Raw genomic sequence first — 19,240 nt, 5'->3', positions numbered from 1 at the left:
GACCGTCTGACTCACGTGGACAGCTGTCCATACAGCACCGTCTATCTCTCTCCACCCTCAGATACAAGCTGGAGAAGGTCTGTATGTGCTAACTTCTGAGTAGGCCACTTTTCGCTTTTCTGTTGTTGTTTTTAGCCTGTGTCTTTTTAAATACGTTTTGAATTTAGCATAATCCTTTGAGCCACGTATCTTAGGAGAGAAATTGTGATGGTTTGGGTCCTTTTTTAAAAGAAGATAGGCAAGGTGAAAATATTATGAATGAATGAATATTTGTGCTTTTGGGCTACTACAACTCCCAGAGTCATCCCAGACAGCGTTGAAGAATTCTGGGAGTTGTAGTTCAAAAACCAAGCCTGCACATTATTAGTTTTGCACTTGGGTGAGCTGAGAACTTGGCCCGATTCTCTTGCTTAGCTTAAACAGGGTTCTAGATCTTGGTTTTTCACAGGAACTATTCTGAAGGCTTACCCATGGCTTAAGATCACTCCTTGGTTGCCAACTGTGGTTAAACTGGTGGGGGAAGCTCATGATTCATATGCCTACATATGTGTGTCTGTTCTCTTGTGCTATTAACTTAGCCAGCAGTATTTAAAAGCTTGCCCAGTGTTTCTACTTCAGAATCACTAGCAGCTGCTAATACATATTTGGAATCTTTTTTTCTTAAAAAAAAAAAGCAGAAACATTAAAATGGCAGAAAAAAATTAAAATACACAGCAGCAGCAGCACAATAAACGGGGGTTGTACTGTAATTCACGTTTCAAAAATAACAGACATAAAATATCCCACAATAGACTAGTCTATGAACAGGCAAAGTTATTGGACTGTCATCTCCATCATTGTTTGCCCTGGGCTGGGCTGGACAGAGCTGATGGGACTTAGAGTCCAACAGCAGATGGGAACTTTATTCATCAATAAAACATTTATTCCTCTAGATGTTTTGTTCCGGCTCCTTGGTTTTCAGGGCTGTTCGGAGCAGCTTATCTAAACTCCACCCAGTGAATTAAAAAAAAAATAGCTGCCGCCAGAGAAGCATTTAAAGCAGAGTGGTATTATTACCACCAGCCACTAGAAGTGCTCAAAATGTGAGCAAAGAAAACAGAAAAAGGGAGAAGTCTATGCCAGGTGTTCTCTCCTCACAGCCAGGCTTTTTGTAGCTGAAAATACCCGCTCTGTGCAGTGGGCAAGTGTGTATGGACAGGGTGTGTAACTGTTTCCTCCCCCTTTCCGAGCAGGACCAATTCAGACTCTGCCCTGCACCAGAGTACAATGACCCCGGCTCAGTCGGAGCCTTTCTCATCTGGTTCGCAAGATATGCAGCAGAAAAGAGGTAATTTCAATAGATTGAACTCAAGTCCCAGTCAGAGTCTTCACTGCAGTACTGCCGTGTAACCACCGTAGCGCAAGGCTCCTGTTTACTCACAGATCTCATGAGTTTTGATAGAGGCTGTATAATAACCATTACTTAATGAGCCTATATAAATCTACCTTTTGCTTGGCTAACAATGTATGCTTTCCCACACATGTTTACGTCTTTTTCCCTCCCTCTTCTAGTCTTATTACTCACTGTGCCGGGCATGGAAGAAGAATCTTCAGATACAGACAAGAACCTTTCAAAGCAAGGATGGGATGCTAAGAAGGTACCAGCTCCAATTCTGTGCCTGTTTGAGGCATTACAAAGTAAAATATTTGCATATTTTCTTCTTCTATTAAAACGGATCAGGTGGCAAATAATGCCATAGCAGTTTCTAGGAAAAAAAACCCAAAACATTTATTATGCTAGGCGAGAGATATGTCATGGAATAAGACATTTCTCTTTTTTCCAGGGCCATACCAACATAACTCTGTGTTATTCATCTATCTCAGGAGTTTTTGTAGCAGCTGCATATTAATAGCCATAACTTAATGAGTGTCTATAACAGGGGTCTCAAACATGTGGCCCGGGGGCTATTTGCGGCCTACTGGATGATAGTTTGTGGCCCCCGCCTTGCCTGCCCCCCAAAGCGCCCACACGTCCTCTGCTGTCAAGAGTCCAAAAAAACCTAGCTTCGCTCACCGGCTCTCTCCCAAGACAGCACCTCTTGTACGCTCCATCCGGAACTGCAGCCTGCCAGCCAGTCCGCCTGTCTGCCAGCTGGCAGGCTGCAGTTCTGGATGGAAGGTGCAAGAGGTGCTGTCTTGGGGGAGAGCCGGTGAGCGAGGCGCACTGCTGGCCCTTTCCCCCCCAGTGCCCGACCCGCCGCCGAGCGATGCCTGAGAATGGCGCTTGCTCCCGTCCTTTCCTCAAAGAGCACTTCCAAGCCGCCAACAGCAGCTGCTGCCGCCACCGCCACCTCTTCCAGGGAAGCGGCTCTCTGGCTCTCTTTCTCTCTTGGCACTCCCAACACCAGCCCGGCCAGCGGCTGCCTCAGCACCCAGCGGTGCTTCCTCCTCATCCTGTTTCACCCACCTTGGCTCGGGAGGCTGCTTGGGCTTGCTTCGCAAAGTTTACTCCCCTGTCGTGGTGGGGGTATCTGCTGCTGCTGAGTGTGCCTTTTTTGAGGGGTTGCCTTCAGAGGAAGGTGTGTGTGTGTTTGTGTGTGTGTGTGTGTGTGTGCACACATCTGTGGGCCCCCCTGCCCCATTCTGTTTAATTTATCAGGTAGCGGTGGGGGCTTTTCTCCTTTGGCAGGTTGAATTCTATGAGGGTTTTTAAAATTTTTATGTTGTGCCCTTCCCCCCCTTCTAGCGCTCCCTCCCTTCTCCTCTTTTTCGTCCTGCTGCTGCTACTGGTGGTGGTGGTAGTGAAGAAGGAGCTGGAGGGGGTCGTGCGCCCTTCCTCCTCCACCACCACCTCGGAGCCCCAGCTGGACTAAGGAAACTCCTGGGTGGCTTCCTCGGGCTCTTGCTCCGCTTGGCCGAAATTCTCACCCAGACTCTGCCTCCAGTGGCCCCCAAGTAAATTGAGTTTGAGACCCCCGGTCTATAATGAGCCTTTTTCAAGAGAAAAGGCACTCAAGAGAAAGTTAGACAGCTGCCCACTGTCTGGATTCCTGTGCTCAGCAGAGGGTTGGTCTCGATGGCCTTTTTTGGGCCCCTACCAACAACTCCACGGTTCTAAGATTTTATAAGTCAGAAGAGCCATTTCTTATCACACACTTCATGGCAGGTGTATGAACCCTTCCGGCTTGCTTTCAACCACCGAGCTGGCTTTCCAGGGAAAAACAGCTCCTCCTCCCCTTTCCGACATGTCACACCTGGAGTTCTCACGACCGACCGGCGTCTCTCCTCTGTGCTTTTTTTTTTTCAGACGGGATCCTCACGGCCAAAATCCTGCGAAGTTCCAGGAATAAAGTAGGTCAAAGGAACATGAGTTTTTTTCTTTGGGTTTAGAGTAAAATAGGAAGCATGACACTTTGGCGGACGTGGTAAAAAAAAACACCTGTGTCCTTGGACAGGGTGGACTGCTCTGTTAAGAAGATAGGCATAAATATAAAAGAAGACGGGCATTGGTCTGTTAGGATGGAAGGCTGAGCCAACCTCGAGGCGGCTACCTGGGCAGTTGAACTGTGGTGCCCCGAGGTCCCAGCGCTTAGTTGAAAGTTCCAAGCAGCGTTGAATAGTTAGTTAAGGCAAGTTTACTCAAGGTAGCTACTAATGCCAGGCCTCCTAGTCATGATCTTGATGAGGAAGAAACCTTGCTTTGCCATTGGCTAGCAAAGCCAGAATGGGGAAGTCATGGTTTGAAGTGGGTCTCCCGGACTCTGGCACAGGGTAGCCACGTTTCAGAGTCTCGTGTGAATTCCCGAACTTGGGTCGTTTCTGGGTCTTTGCCTTCAACATCCCTGCCTGGAAACTGAAGGTAAACCAAGCAGGCTAAATAAAACACAATTGGCTTGCTGGCGTGGAAGCTGGGTGGTTGCGTCTAAATAATAAAGCCAGACCATAGTTTCTGGGGAGATGTTGGAATTTGGCTTCGCGAACCAGCGGATACTGGTCCTGCAGATAAGGGGTGTGTGTGTGTTTCTTACGGTGTAACAAATAAAATTACCGCGTAGCAGTGCCTATGAATTTCCCCAGGTTTGGGGCTACATGTTTGCCCCTAAAGGATCTGCTCCCTTTTGTTTTTAAACCCCTCTCCTGGTCTGGCTTTTCTTTGGACGCAGCATCTTTCCGTCGGCTGACCAGGAAAACACTACCGCGCTCATCCCCGCCGCTCACAACACAGGGGGCTCCTTGCCCGATCTGACGAACATCCACTTCCCTTCTCCGCTCCCCACGCCGCTGGACCCCGAAGAGACTTCTTTCCCTTCCTTGAGCAGCTCCAACAGCACCGGGAACCTCACCGCCAACCTGACACACATGGGCATCAGCACCGCCAATCAGGGTGAGCTCAAGGGTGTGTGTGTGTGTGTGTGTGTGTGTGGGCATCAGCACCGCCAATCAGGGTGAGCTCAAGGGTGTGTGTGTGTGTGTCCCTGGTGTTGCGCCGCCACTTCCTGTCTGCAGTGGCCAAGTGGCGCGGCGTCTGTTTTTTTCCAGTCTGGTGGCCAGAATTTTTTTTTTCCAAATGCATGTCTCTTGGTTTGGAATACATGTCTTGTAGTCAGCGGTTCTGGGAATGCCTTTTGATTTAAGATGCTGCCCAGTGGCCAAGTCCACATGGACGCTCAACCGCCTCTCCCTCTTCTTCTCCATTTCCGGCTTCAGGAATGACAACGACACAGTCCCCTTCCCGGCAGCCGGCGGTCAGCCCTCTCTCGCTGAACACCGACTCCAGGAGGACCCAGGCTCAGCAGGGCTCTCCCACGCTGTCACCTCTGTCGCCCATCACTCAGGTACAGAAAGGTTTTGCGGGCTGGGAGGGTGTGTGTTCGGAAAGACGATTGGGAGGGAGTGTGGGTCCCACCCTCTGTGGCAGGGTTTCCCAAACGGAGCTAGGAATCATGCTGTGGGACCCGGCCCTCGGTCGGTTCTCTGGGGATTCTCCCAAGAAGTTGCTCTCTTTTGTAGGGCGCACAACCCTGCCGGTCTTCCTTCCTCCCAGGCTGCAGCCTACGTGACCTGTTGGAGCGGCAGTAGATCCCAAAAGGCTCTTGATTCGAGGTTTCCTGGCTGATTCACTTGTCCACGGTCTGAAAACATTAAAAAGGAAAAAAAAAATCCTAGAAATATATATATAAATCTGTTTCAAACCATGAAGTTACCAGAACTGGTCCCTAGATGGTGCCAGAGACCGTGTGATGTTCACTATTAAAATAGCATTCACTATAATCCATTATTTTTCAGCATCTGTGGGGGAGCGTGGAACCGATTCCCCCACAGAGAGGCGCATGTACTATTAAGAAGACCACAAGCATGTTTCTAAAGCCTACAAATGTGCTTTTTTAAATAAAAAATATTCTTTCCAAGGAGACACACACATTCCTATGAGAAATGCTGCCCCCCCCAGGCAATTCTGCCTTCTGCTCCCGTGACATCGTTTCCCTGTCCTCTTCTTCCCCCCCCCCCTCCAGGCCGTGGCGATGGACGCCCTCTCCCTTGAACAGCAGCTTCCGCCCTATCCATTCTTCACCCAGACGAGCGCGCCACAGCAGCAGCAGACGCAGGTGGCCAGCGCTCTGCCCCCCAACGCCTCCCTGATGCAGACCTCCGGTTTACAGCGAGGAATCCAGCTGCCCCCGCTTTCGGTCTCCGTCCCGTCCACGATCCCTCAGTCTCCACCAGGCAGCCAAACCCAGACCTCCATGGGGATAGATGTCAGCTCGGTAAGCGCCCTGGGTGGAGTGGCCGACCTTTTCCCTTCCTCGTGGGGTCCCAGAGATTCCCTGCAGGGCATGGGAAGCAGAGAAACCACCATTGGCAGCCTGGCTAAATCCAGTGGCTTCACAGACGGTGAATTGGCCGGCCAATCTCAGGCAGCCGCCTTTTGGAAAAAGCAACCTCTCTTTATTTTGGAGGCAGGACCTTGGAGCTTTCCCTTCAAACCACCAGGGAAACTGGGTTCAAACGGGCACCAGCTCTCATCGCTTCTGCCGTGAAGGAGCCAGGCTAGGAATTTTCAGGGGAAGAACCGCAATGCCCCAGGGGTTTCAGAACAAGTTACCTATATGGTCTCGGCGGGGTGGAAAAGTGGTTTTCCCTTAGCTTCTCTGCACACCTTTCGGCCCATCCCTTCCGTGTGGTGTCTGTCCGATCCAGGCATGGGTGGAATGCAGCCCGAAAAAGGCCCTCATGTCTTATCTCCTGGGAGACCCTGAAATGACTCCAAAACGTTGTTTTTACTTTTCCTTAACTCCCACCCACCCCCCATGCCTTGTAGCAGGTACAGGAGGGGAAATTACCATTTAAATTTTCGTTATAAATATTTCCGACACAAGAGGGCTCCCCCCCCACCCTTGAAAAACGTGCCTTTTTAATAAGAAATATTTTGGTGGGTGGATCCAAACCCCAGGGTTTGTGTTTGGGCCCTTGGGGAATTTTGCCCCACCCCAGTGCAGCAGCACAAAGGGGGGAGGTATTTACACCCCTTTTAGAATGCCACGAAGGAGGGAAACATGCAATGGCTCCTTCGAACGCCACCAAAGCCGGCCTGGGTGCCTAGATGCAGGGGGGAAAACAAGTAGAGTGTTACTTTTTTTATACCTCCAGAGAGTTGATGGCGATCGTTCCCATCACCCTTCGTCGTGGGTTGCCCTCTTTGGGTGGGTGTGTAGCGGGACTTGTCATTCCACACAGGATGCAGCGGATAAGAAGGTTGATCAGATCCTTAATTCCGTGTTCACAGGACCCTAGTTGGTCACACCCCTCCATTGTGTTTGTGCACTGCCACAAACCATGGGTCCTTCTGAAGGCCATTAAGCTCCTGCTTTCGGCACCTCTGATGAGACCCGCACTGGACTCTGATCCACTGCTACCCCTTAACTGCAGCTTAATTCCCGAGCCTCCTTCCTTTCAAGCAAGACCGGGGGGGGGGGGGTTAGGGTTGGCCAGACTCCGCCATGGCGGCCGGCGATCGTGAGTGACAAACGTGCAGGCGTCTCTGGATTCCATGCCACGGTTTGCACTCAAGGCGGAGGAAGAGCACGAGAGAGAGACACACACACCCCATGTAAAGTTAAGCCTGGCTTCTTCCCCTTAATTGGACACGGCTTCTTCCGATGTCAAGACATTCCCCCCCTTAACTGTCTTTTAAGCCTCCTAGGGAAAGCGTGCGTCCAAACTAGTGGGACCCCGGCTTGCGTTGGCTTCTCCGGTTCTCTGGCATTTTCTCCCCTTCCTCCTCTCCCCAGCAAACTCTCTTTTCCCCCTTGGCGCTGTTAAGAAAAGCGTTCAAATGTGAACGTGCTGGAGGAGCCACAGGTGGCGGGTTTTCCTAACAGAAGCCGGAGAGAGACGTGCGCCAAGGAGAGCGGGGCGAAGCGGCTTTAAAGGTTCTTGCTCCATCCCATTCAGGCTGCCTCTTGCCCCCCCCCTTCCCCAACTGGCTCAGGCTCTGATACCCGAGGGGGTCCGACGGCGTTTTCCTCGCGCTCTGGGCCATTCTGGTGTCAAAACCGCAGATAAAAGCCGTTTTTTCTCCCTGTGTTCGGAGGGAGGCCGTGCACAGACGGCATGAGGGACACCGCCTCCCTGCGTGGGGACGGTTAGAGGAACTGCTGGGGGTTTGAGGTCTCTGGCTGCAAAGCTTGAAGCAGGGAGTTCGAATCCCCCCCCAGGGGGGCCTCTTTTTGACAGGGGCTTGACTGGATGATCTAGAGGGTCCCCTTCCAGCTCAGCCGTTCTCAGAGGAGGGAGGAGGGAAGAGGCTGGACATAGGGGACCGCTGGTATTGTGGGATGCCGTGGACACAATCCCAGCGGGCTTTCGAAGACCTGGTGTCCTCCTTTTGTTTCCACAGCTTCTCGGGGCATTGTTTTGACGGTACTAGCTTAATCCCGCTGGGTGGACGGAGGACTTTTCTCCCCGTTTCTTCTCCTCCCATATCATTTTCTCTCTTCTCCCCCCCATCATCATCACCACCACCACCATCCGACTCGGCCGTCCACGGACGAAACCTGTGATTTCTCTCTGCCTTTTCCTTCTCGACCTTGTGGCCTCTAACACTGTGTCCCTTCTGTAGGGCTCACTCCAGCAGTACCGCAGCAATGCCGGCTCCCCTGCCAACCAGTCTCCCACCTCTCCTGTCTCCAATCAAGCTTTCTCTCCCGGCACCTCCCCTCAAGTAAGGGACTTGGGATGCTTCGGCGTCCACGCTCCTCGGGTTCTCCCTTCTCCTTTTCCTCTTTTAATTTCTCATTAACTTGTTGTGGTTTTTCCTCCTGCTTCTTCCTTTCAAAAAAACCCGAAACATTTTAACATCCTTAAAAGTGGGTAGACCCAGGAGGACTGATTTGCTTATCCGCAGTCTATTGAAAGAAAATTTCCTCTATGCATACATATATACAGCATATCTCCACTTGAGGGAGCCAGAGACCATGCCGTAATTTGCTATTAGAATAGTGTTTGCTATCATCTGCCTTTTTCACTATCCGCGGAATAGCTTGGGACCCGCCACCCCAGATAGAGTGGTCTGCTATCCCCCCCCCCCCCCCCCCCGTTTTGGAGGGTGGATGGGATTAGACAGGTTCCAGAGTGGGCGGGGGGGCAGGTGAACAAACAAGGACACAATGGCGAAACGGATCCACTCTCGTGTGAGAGTCTGTCCTGCTGCTGAAATGTTTCTCGCTAGGAAGCCTAGAAAGACATTGAAAGAGAGAGGCCCGTCCCCGGTTGGGAGCCCCGTGAAACCTCTCCTGAGGCGGCCTAGCCCCCAAAGGCCAGATCTTGAGCCCATCCCATTAAAAATCGGCAGAGAGACAGGACAGGAGGTTGGACAAAGGAAATTAAAAAACACTTGGGTGAAGCAGGGGTTCCAAAAGGGGTCTGTGAAGATCTGCCTTCTCTGGCTGCAGTTCTTCAGGACTTCAAACGGGGCGTTTCCCACAAATTAAAAAGTAGAGTGCTCTTTTTAAAAAAGATCTAGCTAAGATGCTAGTCCTCATTGTTCTGAAGAAGGTTCTAACACTTGAAGGAGAATGGCCTTCTGTGCCAGCGGTTCCCCTCCCTGGTGCCCTCCACATGTTTGGGATTAGAGATGGGCACGAAGCGCCACTTTGGCAGTTCGTCCCGGCTCGTTTTTCAGTCAAATGGGTGTCGGGCGCTTGCCAGCCCCACCTCGTACAGGAGGCGCCTGCTCAGAGGCCGTGCCCAGAGGAGGCGGGACAGGGAAGCCAGGGCGCGGCCTCTGAGTGGGCCCCCACTGGAGAAAGCAACGAATACTTGTTTGGCTGAAAAACAAAACTGGCACGAACTAGCAGCTCATGCCCACCTCTGTTTTGGATCTCGAGCTCCCGACGATCCTCATCGTGGGCTGGGACAGCTGGGTGCCGAAGTCCAAAACATCCATGGAGGAGCAAACAAGACAGAGCCATTGGTACCCAAAGCGTAACCTCCCAGAAGGGCCTCCTATGTTAAGGTGGAGCCTTCTTCCAGACAGTGAGGACTAGCGTCTTAACTGGAAGGTTAGGGAAGGCTGGGCTGTCTGCCACCTCTTTTCCCGCCTTAGCCATTTGGGGAAACAGACCCGTTCTGTACGCTGGCAGGACACTCCTTCTCTCTCCTAAGCTTCATTTCTCCGCTGCCTCTTGTTTGCAACCTCATTTCCTCCTCCCGTCCTCCCAATACCATCCCGCTATTAGCTTTTTTTTAAATGGCTCACTCGCCTTCACCTCTGATTATTTTTGGCATTTCTTCTGTTGATACCCGTTTGCCTCCGGTAGCTGTCAGACAACCGTTATTTTAATTCTGCATTTCCCCAGCCGCCCTCACGACAGCTTGGCCCTAGGAGAAAGGAAGCAAATGATTAAATCATTCAAAAAAACAACAAAAAAATTATTTAATTTAGTTAATTTAATTTTTTAAAATTCAGTTCTGTCCAAGGAAACACTCTTGAATATTAAAATAATTTAATATAACAATATTGAAACCTTTAATTTAATAATTGAAATATTCAGCTTAATATTAAAATATTAAACGTCCCCACAGCTCCATGTGGGTCTCAAACATGGGCCACTGTGTTCCAAGTCCAGCCCGGAAACCAGTACACCTCACAGTTTCATCTTTTGCCCGCCGGAGGGAACAGCACGTCTGTCCAGAAGCCGGTGGAAGGCAAGAGTATTATCTGGCCCACGCCTCTCTACTCAGAAGTGTCTCCCACGGAGATCAATGTGGTTGAGCAGCCATAAGGGTAGATGCAGGATGTGAATCTTGGCTAAATCAGCCAGGAAGAGAAGGCGCTTATTATTTATTTTTATTTTTTAAATTGAGGTTGGATAAAGATTGGTAGCTCTCAAAATAAATAATACAGGTAAGGAGCAGCATGCTGGGTGGGGTTCTTATTTTAGCAAAGGTTGATTTTTTTAAAAAAAATGATGTTTTTGTAAAAGCTGTTTGCTCCTTTGCTTTGGAAAGAGGAATGTAAATGTATTTATTTTTTGAATCTGCCAGAATTGTGTTTGTTCTACCTGTCAGCCTAACTCAGTTGGGATAAATCTCAGCGGCGATTGACCTGGGGTGGGATGGGGCAGCCGTATAAATATCCTTAACCTGTAGCCAATCACTCCTGAGATTTAAAATGCAACGACAGTGTTCTGATCTCCTGCTTGCCTGGGAGTGAACAGCAACAAACTCTGTGCGTTTTATCCATTTGATTGGCTAATTGATTTGTCCCCCGTTTTCAACCATCCAATATTCAGAATTATTTCAGTTGTGTCAGGTTGATTCCAACGTAATGTGGGGATTTTCTTGGTCGGTGGTCCTCAGATGTGGTTTCCCAGGTGTCCCGCCTCTAGGACCCCTCCCCCATAGGATGTGGGATGTTTGTGGAGCTAGGCAGGCAGCCGGGTGCATTCCCCCTCAAGCTGCACATCCTCTAGTCTAGAAGGTCATAGAAGGCCCCATGGAGTCCCAGCCCCATGGCCAGGTGCTCCGACCCCACAGGGACACAGCCCTTCTCCTGAGGGGTGGTGGCGGCAGTGGTGGTCTGAAGAACATTAAAAAATGCACCCTGCCAACAATGAAGGAGCAAGGACAGACAGAACCACGGTAAAACTGGTGCCAGATCAAAAGCGGGCAGCTGAAACCCCGCAGCCTGTCAATCCCCGAGTCAGTCTGGCCGCGATAGAGACGAGGGCTGAGACCCCATGGACTCCAGATCCAGATGAGGGGCCCCCACGGAAGAGGCCCTCTGAGTGGGGTTGCCCCAACTTTGGATCTGGGACTCCTTTGGACTACACCTCCCATACTGGCTGGGGCATACTGAGAGGCATAGTCCAAAAATAATATTTCTACACTTGTGTTTTTAAATTTCCCCTGGCGTTCATGCGTGTTCCCTTGTTCTCCTTACTGGTGAGGTGGGCTTGGGCTGACCAACTGGCAAGGGGGGGGTAACTGTTTTTCCTGCCCGCCCCATACTCAGCTTTTTGCTTTCTCCTCTGCTTCCAGCAAACGTCCATCTTAGGGAGCGTCTTTGCCGACTCGTGTTACGACCAGCAGATGACCGCTAGGCAGGCCAACGCATTGTCCCATCAGGTGAGTGGGCTCATACTAGCGGAACCCCCAAATCCCATCCTCTGAGGAGCAAAGGGGTCCTCCCCGCGTTCTCGGGACCTCGACCTGAGTGTCATCCCTTTCCAAGAACCCAGCAAATCCACCTGTCCTGTTTTTAGCCTGGGGGGGGGGGGTCAGATCCTTCTCTTGCAGAATGGCCTCCCCCTTCCAAGGAGGGTGCCCACTGCGCTTCTGCAGGAGTCCCACAACTCTGGAAAGGGTGCCATGTTCCCGCCTGGCTTGTGGGGAAACAGGGAGGGGTGCTGACTCTCAGCTTCCTTGCCTTCAGCTCGAGCAGTTCAACATGATTGAGAACGCTATCAGCTCCAACAGCCTCTACAGCCCCTGCTCCACCCTCAACTACTCCCAGGCTGCCATGATGGGGCTGACCGGCAGCCACGGGAGCCTGCAGGATGCCCAGCAGCTCAGCTACGCCAGCCACGGGAACATCCCAAACATCATCCTGACCGGTGAGCCGGGAGGGCCTGGGGCAAGCCACACTGGCCTGGCGCGGTCCCCTTCTGCGGGAGCCCAAAACTGGCCCAGAGGCTCTTTGTGACACCCACACACACAGGATGCTTCAGGGTGCCGGGGGGGGGGGGAGCAAGGCCTTTGGGGAGGGAATCAGTCCAGCAGGCCGGAAGGAATTAGCAGCTTTCCAACACTGTCAGAGAGACAAGATGCCTGCTGCCAGTCTCTCAACAGCTTGGGCTTGTCGGCTCCCTGGTTCCTGAGCCAGAATGACAGGGAGCCCGTGCCATTCTCAAAGCTTCCTGCGCTGCCAAGGAAGTGGCTCTACTCCAGAGGAGAACAGACAGATCCTAGCCGAGGTTATGCCCTCTCTCAATCTCTCTCTCTCTCTCTCTCTCTCTCTCCCCCTTCCTTCCTACCCTTCCAGTGACCGGGGAATCCCCTCCCAGCCTCTCCAAGGACCTGACCAGCTCCCTCGCCGGGGTGGGGGACGTCAGCTTTGACTCAGATTCCCAGTTTCCTCTGGACGAACTCAAAATCGATCCTCTGACCTTGGACGGGCTGCACATGCTGAACGACCCGGACATGGTCCTTGCTGATCCCGCCACAGAGGACACCTTCCGGATGGACCGGCTGTAGTGGGCGAGGAGCGCGCAGGAAGGAAGGGGGTGGCAGAGAGAGCGGGTGGGCAAGTGCCACATCGCCGAGCCCCAGAAAGAAAGGACTAGTCCGCCCTTCCGGCCGGGCTCTCCTGACCACCGCAGGTCCGCCATTTTGTCCAGTTTAGCGGCGCTTCTTCACCCACCAAGCGGCCGTCCTGCCCCCTTCCCGCCCGCCCCACCTACGTCTCCCCCCCAGCCCACCTGGTGCTGCCTCTGGCCCTCAGCGCCTGTGCGCCCACCTGGCTACCTGTCAGGAGAGCACCTTTCTCGGCGAGTCCCCTTCCCAACTTCCCTGCCTTTTTTTCCTCCCTCTTGCTTCTCACCAAAGCTCCTGCGTTTGGTCGTTTTCCTTTTTCTTTTCTTTCAACCTTTGCACTAAAAAAACGTGTTTGTGGGCATTTGTGGGGTGGGTGGTTGTTGGGTAGCAGCAAAAGGCGGTGGACCTCCCCACCCCACCCCGTGCTAAGGCAGAGTTCCTCAGACGTGTTCGGCTTTAAAAAAAATCTGTGTAAAGAACCAAGTCTTGGGCTTCTGTTACAGCCAAGAAACTGCATGAAACTTGGTGTGTGTCCCCCCTCCGGAGAAACCGCTGCAGCTGCCTGGCTGGCCCCATTCCCAGTGGAGACGGGAGTCAGGGAAGATGGGGTGAGAAAGTTGGGTTTGGGACCGAGAGCAGTGGGTGGGAGGCCAGGGGCGCCTCCCCTTAGCAGCATCTTGCAAGGTCCTGCCACGTTTTCCCCAAGCCTGTTCCTTCCCAAAAACTCGCCCCCTGTGTTGTCAGTTTCCTCCCTCCCTCCCGCAGAAACACTTCCCCAGAAAGAAAGAAAAACTTTCTCGCCATGACCTGCCCTTCTCCACAACCAGCGGTGCCCAAAAAGCGGTGGGCGAGTTTTTTCCTTTGGCAGCTTCTTTTTGACCGGAGGGACAGGAGGGCGGCAGACTTTCCTCCTGGCACTTTCTGCGGTTTGATTTTGAGAAGGAACAGGGACGGCCACTTCCTGCCCGTTCAAAAACCTTTCTTTCCCTTTCTTCGGCTTGGAAGAGGCCGCGGTGTCTCTTTCTCTGTTTTTTAAAAGAGCTTTCTCTGCATGGCGTCTGCGGCTCGTAGGAAAAGCCAGTGAAATCCCTGTCGACCTGGGAGGAATAATGTGGCGGAGGCGCCCCCCCCCCCCGGTCGGCAAACCGCGGATTCCGGGAAGGGATCCCCCTTAGAGGGGTTTCTGTCCTAGACGTTGGACCCGGCACCCCGCCCCCTTGCATGTGCATCCCCACACGCTTCCGAAGCTGGCCTGCTTTGTGTCCAGAGAGGAAAGGGGCTCTGCTCGTGGGCGCGGGAGCTTTTTTTAAAAAGGACCGAGCCACGGGTCGGCAACATCGGGCGCATTTCAATCTCCCCTCTGACAGGCCCGAAGCTCCCACGGGCTAAGCGTGCCTCCTTGACAGGGGCTAGACTGGGTGATCTGTGGGGCCCCAGCTCGGCCATTCTAAGGTGATGAGGAAGGGTCCCGAGGTAGAGAGGGGCGCCCCAAAGCCAGCCCCCGACAGAACCCCCGTGGCTCGCCCATCGGCTCCCTCCTGGAGGCAGCCAGTCTTTTCGAGCTGCTCCCAACCATCGCCCCCTCCTCTCCTCCCGGTCCCAGACCCATGTGGATGCCTGTCTTTTTTCCTGCTGCATGGAAGGATGAGGGTTTGGCGCCGGCCGAAGGGCAGTTTCCACCCCTCTCTAGTTATCCAAGAATATTTCATCATTTTTAATCTGTAGGGCAGCCAAGGGGAGTGTCCATCCTTGGGACAGTGGATCTTGCAGCCCTCCTGCTCGACCAGAGTGGGAGCGGTGACGCCCGGGGAGCCTCCCCACCCCTTGAGTCCTGGGTTCAAGTCCCGCGGCAGCTTTTTTTCCCTCCTGAAGGCTGCCAGCCGCCTTTTCTCGCTGCTCCTGCAGACAGCCGGACAGCCTCCCTTCTCCCCCTCCCCACCCGGCGTACTTCAGCGGGCGCATGAAGGACCTCCCCCCAGCTCTTGAGCGTGTGCGCATGTCTTTCCTCTGTGCCATCGTCGGTTTTATCATTTTTGCACTAAAAGAGAGACTGAGAAATTTTCTTTTTCAAAGTGTACAGTTGAGAGGTTTGTGTGTCTGTGTGTCTCCGCTTTGACGCTCTGTCCTTTCTCCCCCCCCCAAAAAAAAATGCCCGCTGTCTTTTTTCTGACCTCTTTGGGTTTTTTGCTTATTTTAGCCTCTCAGAAGTCCCCATGGTCTATATATATTTCAAAATGGCTCAGATCGTTGCTGCTTGTGCTCCGGAGAAATTCCCACCGAACAAAAGAGATCAGATACCTGTTCAGGTGGGGTCTCAAGATATACGAGGTATACTGGGCGATGAAAAAAATTCATTGGCCGGTGATTCAATCTCTCTCCCTCTGTGGCTCTTTCTGGCCTCTCTTGCCATCTCATCTCCCTGGCTCTGTTGCATGTCAGAAGTCCTTTTCTGTCTTTGGCCTGTTACTTGGGGGTTGCAATGCGGAGGCAAGCTCAAAAGGTGTGAGGTCCCATTCCCGCACTGGGACGGTCCACAAGTCTTCGACCGAATTATTTTAGAGAGACCGAGATGTCTTGTTCCCCTCTGTTTATCGCTCCATTTTAAAACAAACACACATGTACATAGGAACGCTTATGTATTGATAAATTGTAAGTAGTTTTACAAATGGCCTTAATTTAATATCTAGTGATCTCTGTGTTCATGCGTAATGCCCCCTCCAAAAACACTGGGTTGTTTTTTGGGGGATGTCACCTATTAAGGGACCATTTGCTTCCGGCCAATAGGATTAAAATTTCTGGAGAGGCTGTTCAAGACAAAAAGGCTCGTTTAAAACAGTGGTCCTCAACCTTGGGCCTCCAGATGTTCTTGGACTTCAACTCCCAGAAATCCTGGCCAGAAGAGGTGGTGGTGTAGGCTTCTGGGAGTAAAACAAGGAATCAATTCGGTAAAAACATTTAGTGGACATTTCACCTCCTTTTCCAGTCAGGAGGCAGAATCTCTGTTTTTATGTTCCTTATTCCCTGGGTGGTCATGATTAAGAATGTCTGTACTTTTCTCCGTGTAAGACCCTCAGCTTCTGTTACGTCTTGAAAAAACGCGTAGGGTAACTCCAGATTCTAGGACGTGGAGGTTGGCCACATTGGGAGGCAGCTACCGGCCTGAAATGGGCTAAGTAAGCTTTGTGGCCGAGTGAGGATTTGAACCAGAGTCTCTCTCTGCTCTTGTGGCCCTCGGTTCTCGGGCACCCCGTTTTCGGTCTCCGCATTCCCAGTGGATTGGGGTATTCATTTATAAAATTGGCGGACCTTTCAAAACCAAGGGATTGGGATTTAAATTCCATTTCCTTGGCTTCAAAAGGGTTTGTGCGAGTGGAGCACTCCATGTGTGTGTGTGTGTGTGTGTATGAACCTGGTCTTTTTTGTTTTGGGGGGGTGTCCAGGAGCTGGCGTGGGGGCCTCGGTTGGTGCAGTATCTGGCCAAGCCACTGGGCCTGGTGGCCACTTTTTTGGGGGGGCTCCGAGGGATTGTGCGCCAAGCGCAAACAGACCCTCGTATATGAAATTTGAAGAGATAGATGATTTTTCCCAGAAGGAAGGGAAAAATGCTTACCCTGGGGCCTGTTTAGTATTATTATTATTTTCCTTATTCCGTTGTGTGGAAACTGTTCAGACGAATTGTTCCAAAAGTAGCCCAACTTCCCTATACCCAATGCAACGCAATGCTTTTTTGACTAATAAAAGGCGCTTGGGTTCCCCCCCCCCTTGGTTTTTCTTTTTAAAAGCACCTCTCTTGTCAGTGTGATTTTGTGAAATAGCAATTTAATTATCTACATAGGCATTCTTAAAACACACATACGAAGCAAAGAGAGAGAGGGGAGGGGGGGAAACACCCCAAAAATTATTTTGGTAGTTTTAATTGGTTTTAGTTGTCTGTTAATGTAGTGGAGTGCAGTGACCGAGTCTCATTTCCTTTATACGGGCACTGGGGTGTCCTGCGACAAGTGGATGATAAATCCTTTTTTAAACTTTTTTTTTAATTGACAAAAACCCCAAACCCATCCTGCCTTTGAACCCTGTCCGTGAAAATTTATACATGGCAGACAATGTGGCCGACACTACATACGGAAACCTGAACGGTTGGTTGTGCTTTGACAAAGGTGTCTTTATTCTTTTTTTTCCTCTTGGAAGGAGAAGACACCTCTGTGTTTGTGTCTATCCTGGGATGGGACAGTTTCTCTTCTCTGAGGGAGGCAGAGAGAGACGCGGGAGAATCCCTGAGCTAGTCGCTGGCTTCAGGAAGCCTGGTGGTGTAATTTTTTAAAATCTAAAACCAAACATATCCTAGCTGATCTGGAGGATGATCCGGCGGTCTTGATTTAGTGTCGCCTCCCCTTGACTTCGAGGCCCCCTTCCAAATACCCCCCCGAAACACTTTGGGGGGGTCAGCAAAGCTCCCCGAACCATGGCTGGGTTTTTCCTTTCCGTTGGCTGAACGGGATGGGCGAGGGGGCGAAGAGAAAGGCCACACTGAGGGGAGGCCGGGATGATTGGGAGGTTTCGCGGCCTTCCAGATCCAGGGTCCCTTGGCTTTAAGGCGCCCACGTCCAGACTTCGAGGGTCTTTTCCAGTTGGGGATCTGCCGGCTCCTTCCGTGAAGCCGTTTCGGGACGGAGCGTAGGGGATGAGAAAGAAAGAGGGAGTCCCAACGGGCGGCCACGGCAAGACAGGAATGGCCCAGCCCTGGTCAAATAACTCCAATTTTTAAAAAATACAACAGCAAGGGGAAGCCAAGCGAGCCGAGAACACTAAGCAGGAGGCAGTAACGGTTTGCAAATCCTTGCGGTGATTTCCTTCGTCCCTCTCGAGGCAGAGCATCTTTTTTCGCCCTTGGTAAGCAGCAAAGGGAGTTTTAAGCTTTCACCTTCCAAGGGACCTGTGCCTTCAAGGCGGGCACACTGGTTTGGGCACAATCCTGTCCCCTTCTCCCCACCTCGACAGTGTGAGAGGAAGAGGGATCATTGTTCGGGGAGCTGGGCTGGTTCGGGATGGACGAACGGAGCCCAGTTGAGGTGGGATCAAAGTGTTTTTTTGGGGGGGGCATTCAAATATGTCCTATTTGGATGGTTTTCCTTCTTTACCGGCTCCCTAATTCTCACGGGGGGGATGAGTGAGGGGTCCCCCTTTTTGCAGAATTATCCACATTTACGGTAACCTTTGAGCTGCATCCAGAACATTTCACTTAGCACATGAATGCAACTTAGCAACTCCGAATGTAGTGAATTTTAGCTCGTGGGGCAGTAGCTTTTGAGAGACCATTTTTTTTGCAGGCGGGAATGGATGTCTGCCCTCTTCCCTCCCAAAAATCCAGATGTCACACCATGAAGAGTAAAAAAATAGCAATGGGTGGCGCCGTAGCAAAGAAATATAGTAGGACTTCCATATCCACAGAGGGTTTGGGTCCAAGGCCCCTCCCCGCAGATGCTGGGAAACGTGGATGGTAGTGAACCCTAGACATAGCATGGTCTCTGGCTGCCTCTAGTGACCCATTCTGGTGATTTTAGAAATACAGACTTGGAGGAATTTTCTTCCAGATATTTTTAAGTTTCAGACCGTGGATGAGTGAATCAACTGATCCCGTGGATAAGGGGGTCCTCCTGGGTCAATTCAGCTGCCCCAAAATCGCTTTTTTACGGCGAGGCCGCTAAAAATAACCAAGAGACATTTCGTATTTTGAGGGCAAATGAACGCTGAGGGACGGACCGGGGGAGGGGGGAGGGATCAGCCTTCAGGTTTTGTGTGTGCGTTTTTGTGGTTGTCTTTTGGACTCCGCCCCGGCCCAATCTTTACAGTTTTTCTTTTGAACCCATAAGGACTAGTGGAATGATTTAACCAATATATGCAAAAATCCTACCGCTGAGCTATTGGTTTTTGGCTGGGGGGGGCGGGGGGCAACTTGGGGAAGGGGGCAGAAAGCCCAGGCACTCCAAAGCATCAAAGCTTAATTTATTGTGGCTTTTTTCTCTCTTGGCAAAACAAAAAGAAAAAAAAATAAAGGAACCCTGAAGGTGACTTTGTCAAGCGCAAGCGTATGCCTGCGTGTGTGTGTGTTCTCTCTCTTTCTCTCTCTCTTTTTTTTTGCAAACTAAACATGACAATGATGTGAAGAAGAAAAAAGCAGCAACTTCTGTGTACATTCTTTTCAATCTTTTTTTGTTTCGTTTGTTCGTTCCGTTTCCTTTTTTCTTTCCTGTGAAGGCTTTTTCTTTTCTTTTTCTTTTTGTCTTTGTAACTTTGCGTTATTTGTAAATGAAATGTAATAAAGTTCAGCTGTTTTTCTCTTCTGGCTATTCAGTTCTGCTTTTCTTAATAATAATAGTAATACAAAGGATTTTAAAGTTTGTTGCAAGGAAACTGGGGTTTTTGCGATTTCCACGGGCATTTCTTT

General features: G+C 51.3%; 1 protein-coding gene across 2 annotated transcripts in view; it reads left to right on the top strand.

Annotated features, from left to right (window-relative positions):
* CRTC1 (CREB regulated transcription coactivator 1) overlaps nucleotides 1–19,135 on the top strand; it is a 49,807-nt gene extending 30,672 nt beyond the window's left edge. Inside the window, exons 4-14 of one of the 2 annotated variants that reach the window (XM_072977944.2) lie at nucleotides 16–77; nucleotides 1,233–1,327; nucleotides 1,552–1,637; nucleotides 3,287–3,330; nucleotides 4,143–4,363; nucleotides 4,687–4,814; nucleotides 5,493–5,744; nucleotides 8,099–8,200; nucleotides 11,521–11,607; nucleotides 11,915–12,095; nucleotides 12,524–19,135. In XM_072977944.2, coding sequence (XP_072834045.2) covers nucleotides 16–77; nucleotides 1,233–1,327; nucleotides 1,552–1,637; nucleotides 3,287–3,330; nucleotides 4,143–4,363; nucleotides 4,687–4,814; nucleotides 5,493–5,744; nucleotides 8,099–8,200; nucleotides 11,521–11,607; nucleotides 11,915–12,095; nucleotides 12,524–12,735 — 1,470 coding nt within the window. In that variant the 3' untranslated portion in view covers nucleotides 12,736–19,135. The remainder of the gene's footprint in view (nucleotides 1–15; nucleotides 78–1,232; nucleotides 1,328–1,551; nucleotides 1,638–3,286; nucleotides 3,331–4,142; nucleotides 4,364–4,686; nucleotides 4,815–5,492; nucleotides 5,745–8,098; nucleotides 8,201–11,520; nucleotides 11,608–11,914; nucleotides 12,096–12,523) is intronic. The other variant, XM_072977945.2, reaches the window with a different exon arrangement.
* The last annotated feature ends 105 nt before the right edge of the window (nucleotides 19,136–19,240 follow it).

The sequence above is a fragment of the Pogona vitticeps genome, chromosome 7 (genome assembly GCF_051106095.1).
Source record: "Pogona vitticeps strain Pit_001003342236 chromosome 7, PviZW2.1, whole genome shotgun sequence".
NCBI lineage: Eukaryota > Metazoa > Chordata > Lepidosauria > Squamata > Agamidae > Pogona > Pogona vitticeps.
Note: the sequence above shows the minus strand (reverse complement) of the source record. Positions and strands in the feature narration are given on the sequence as shown.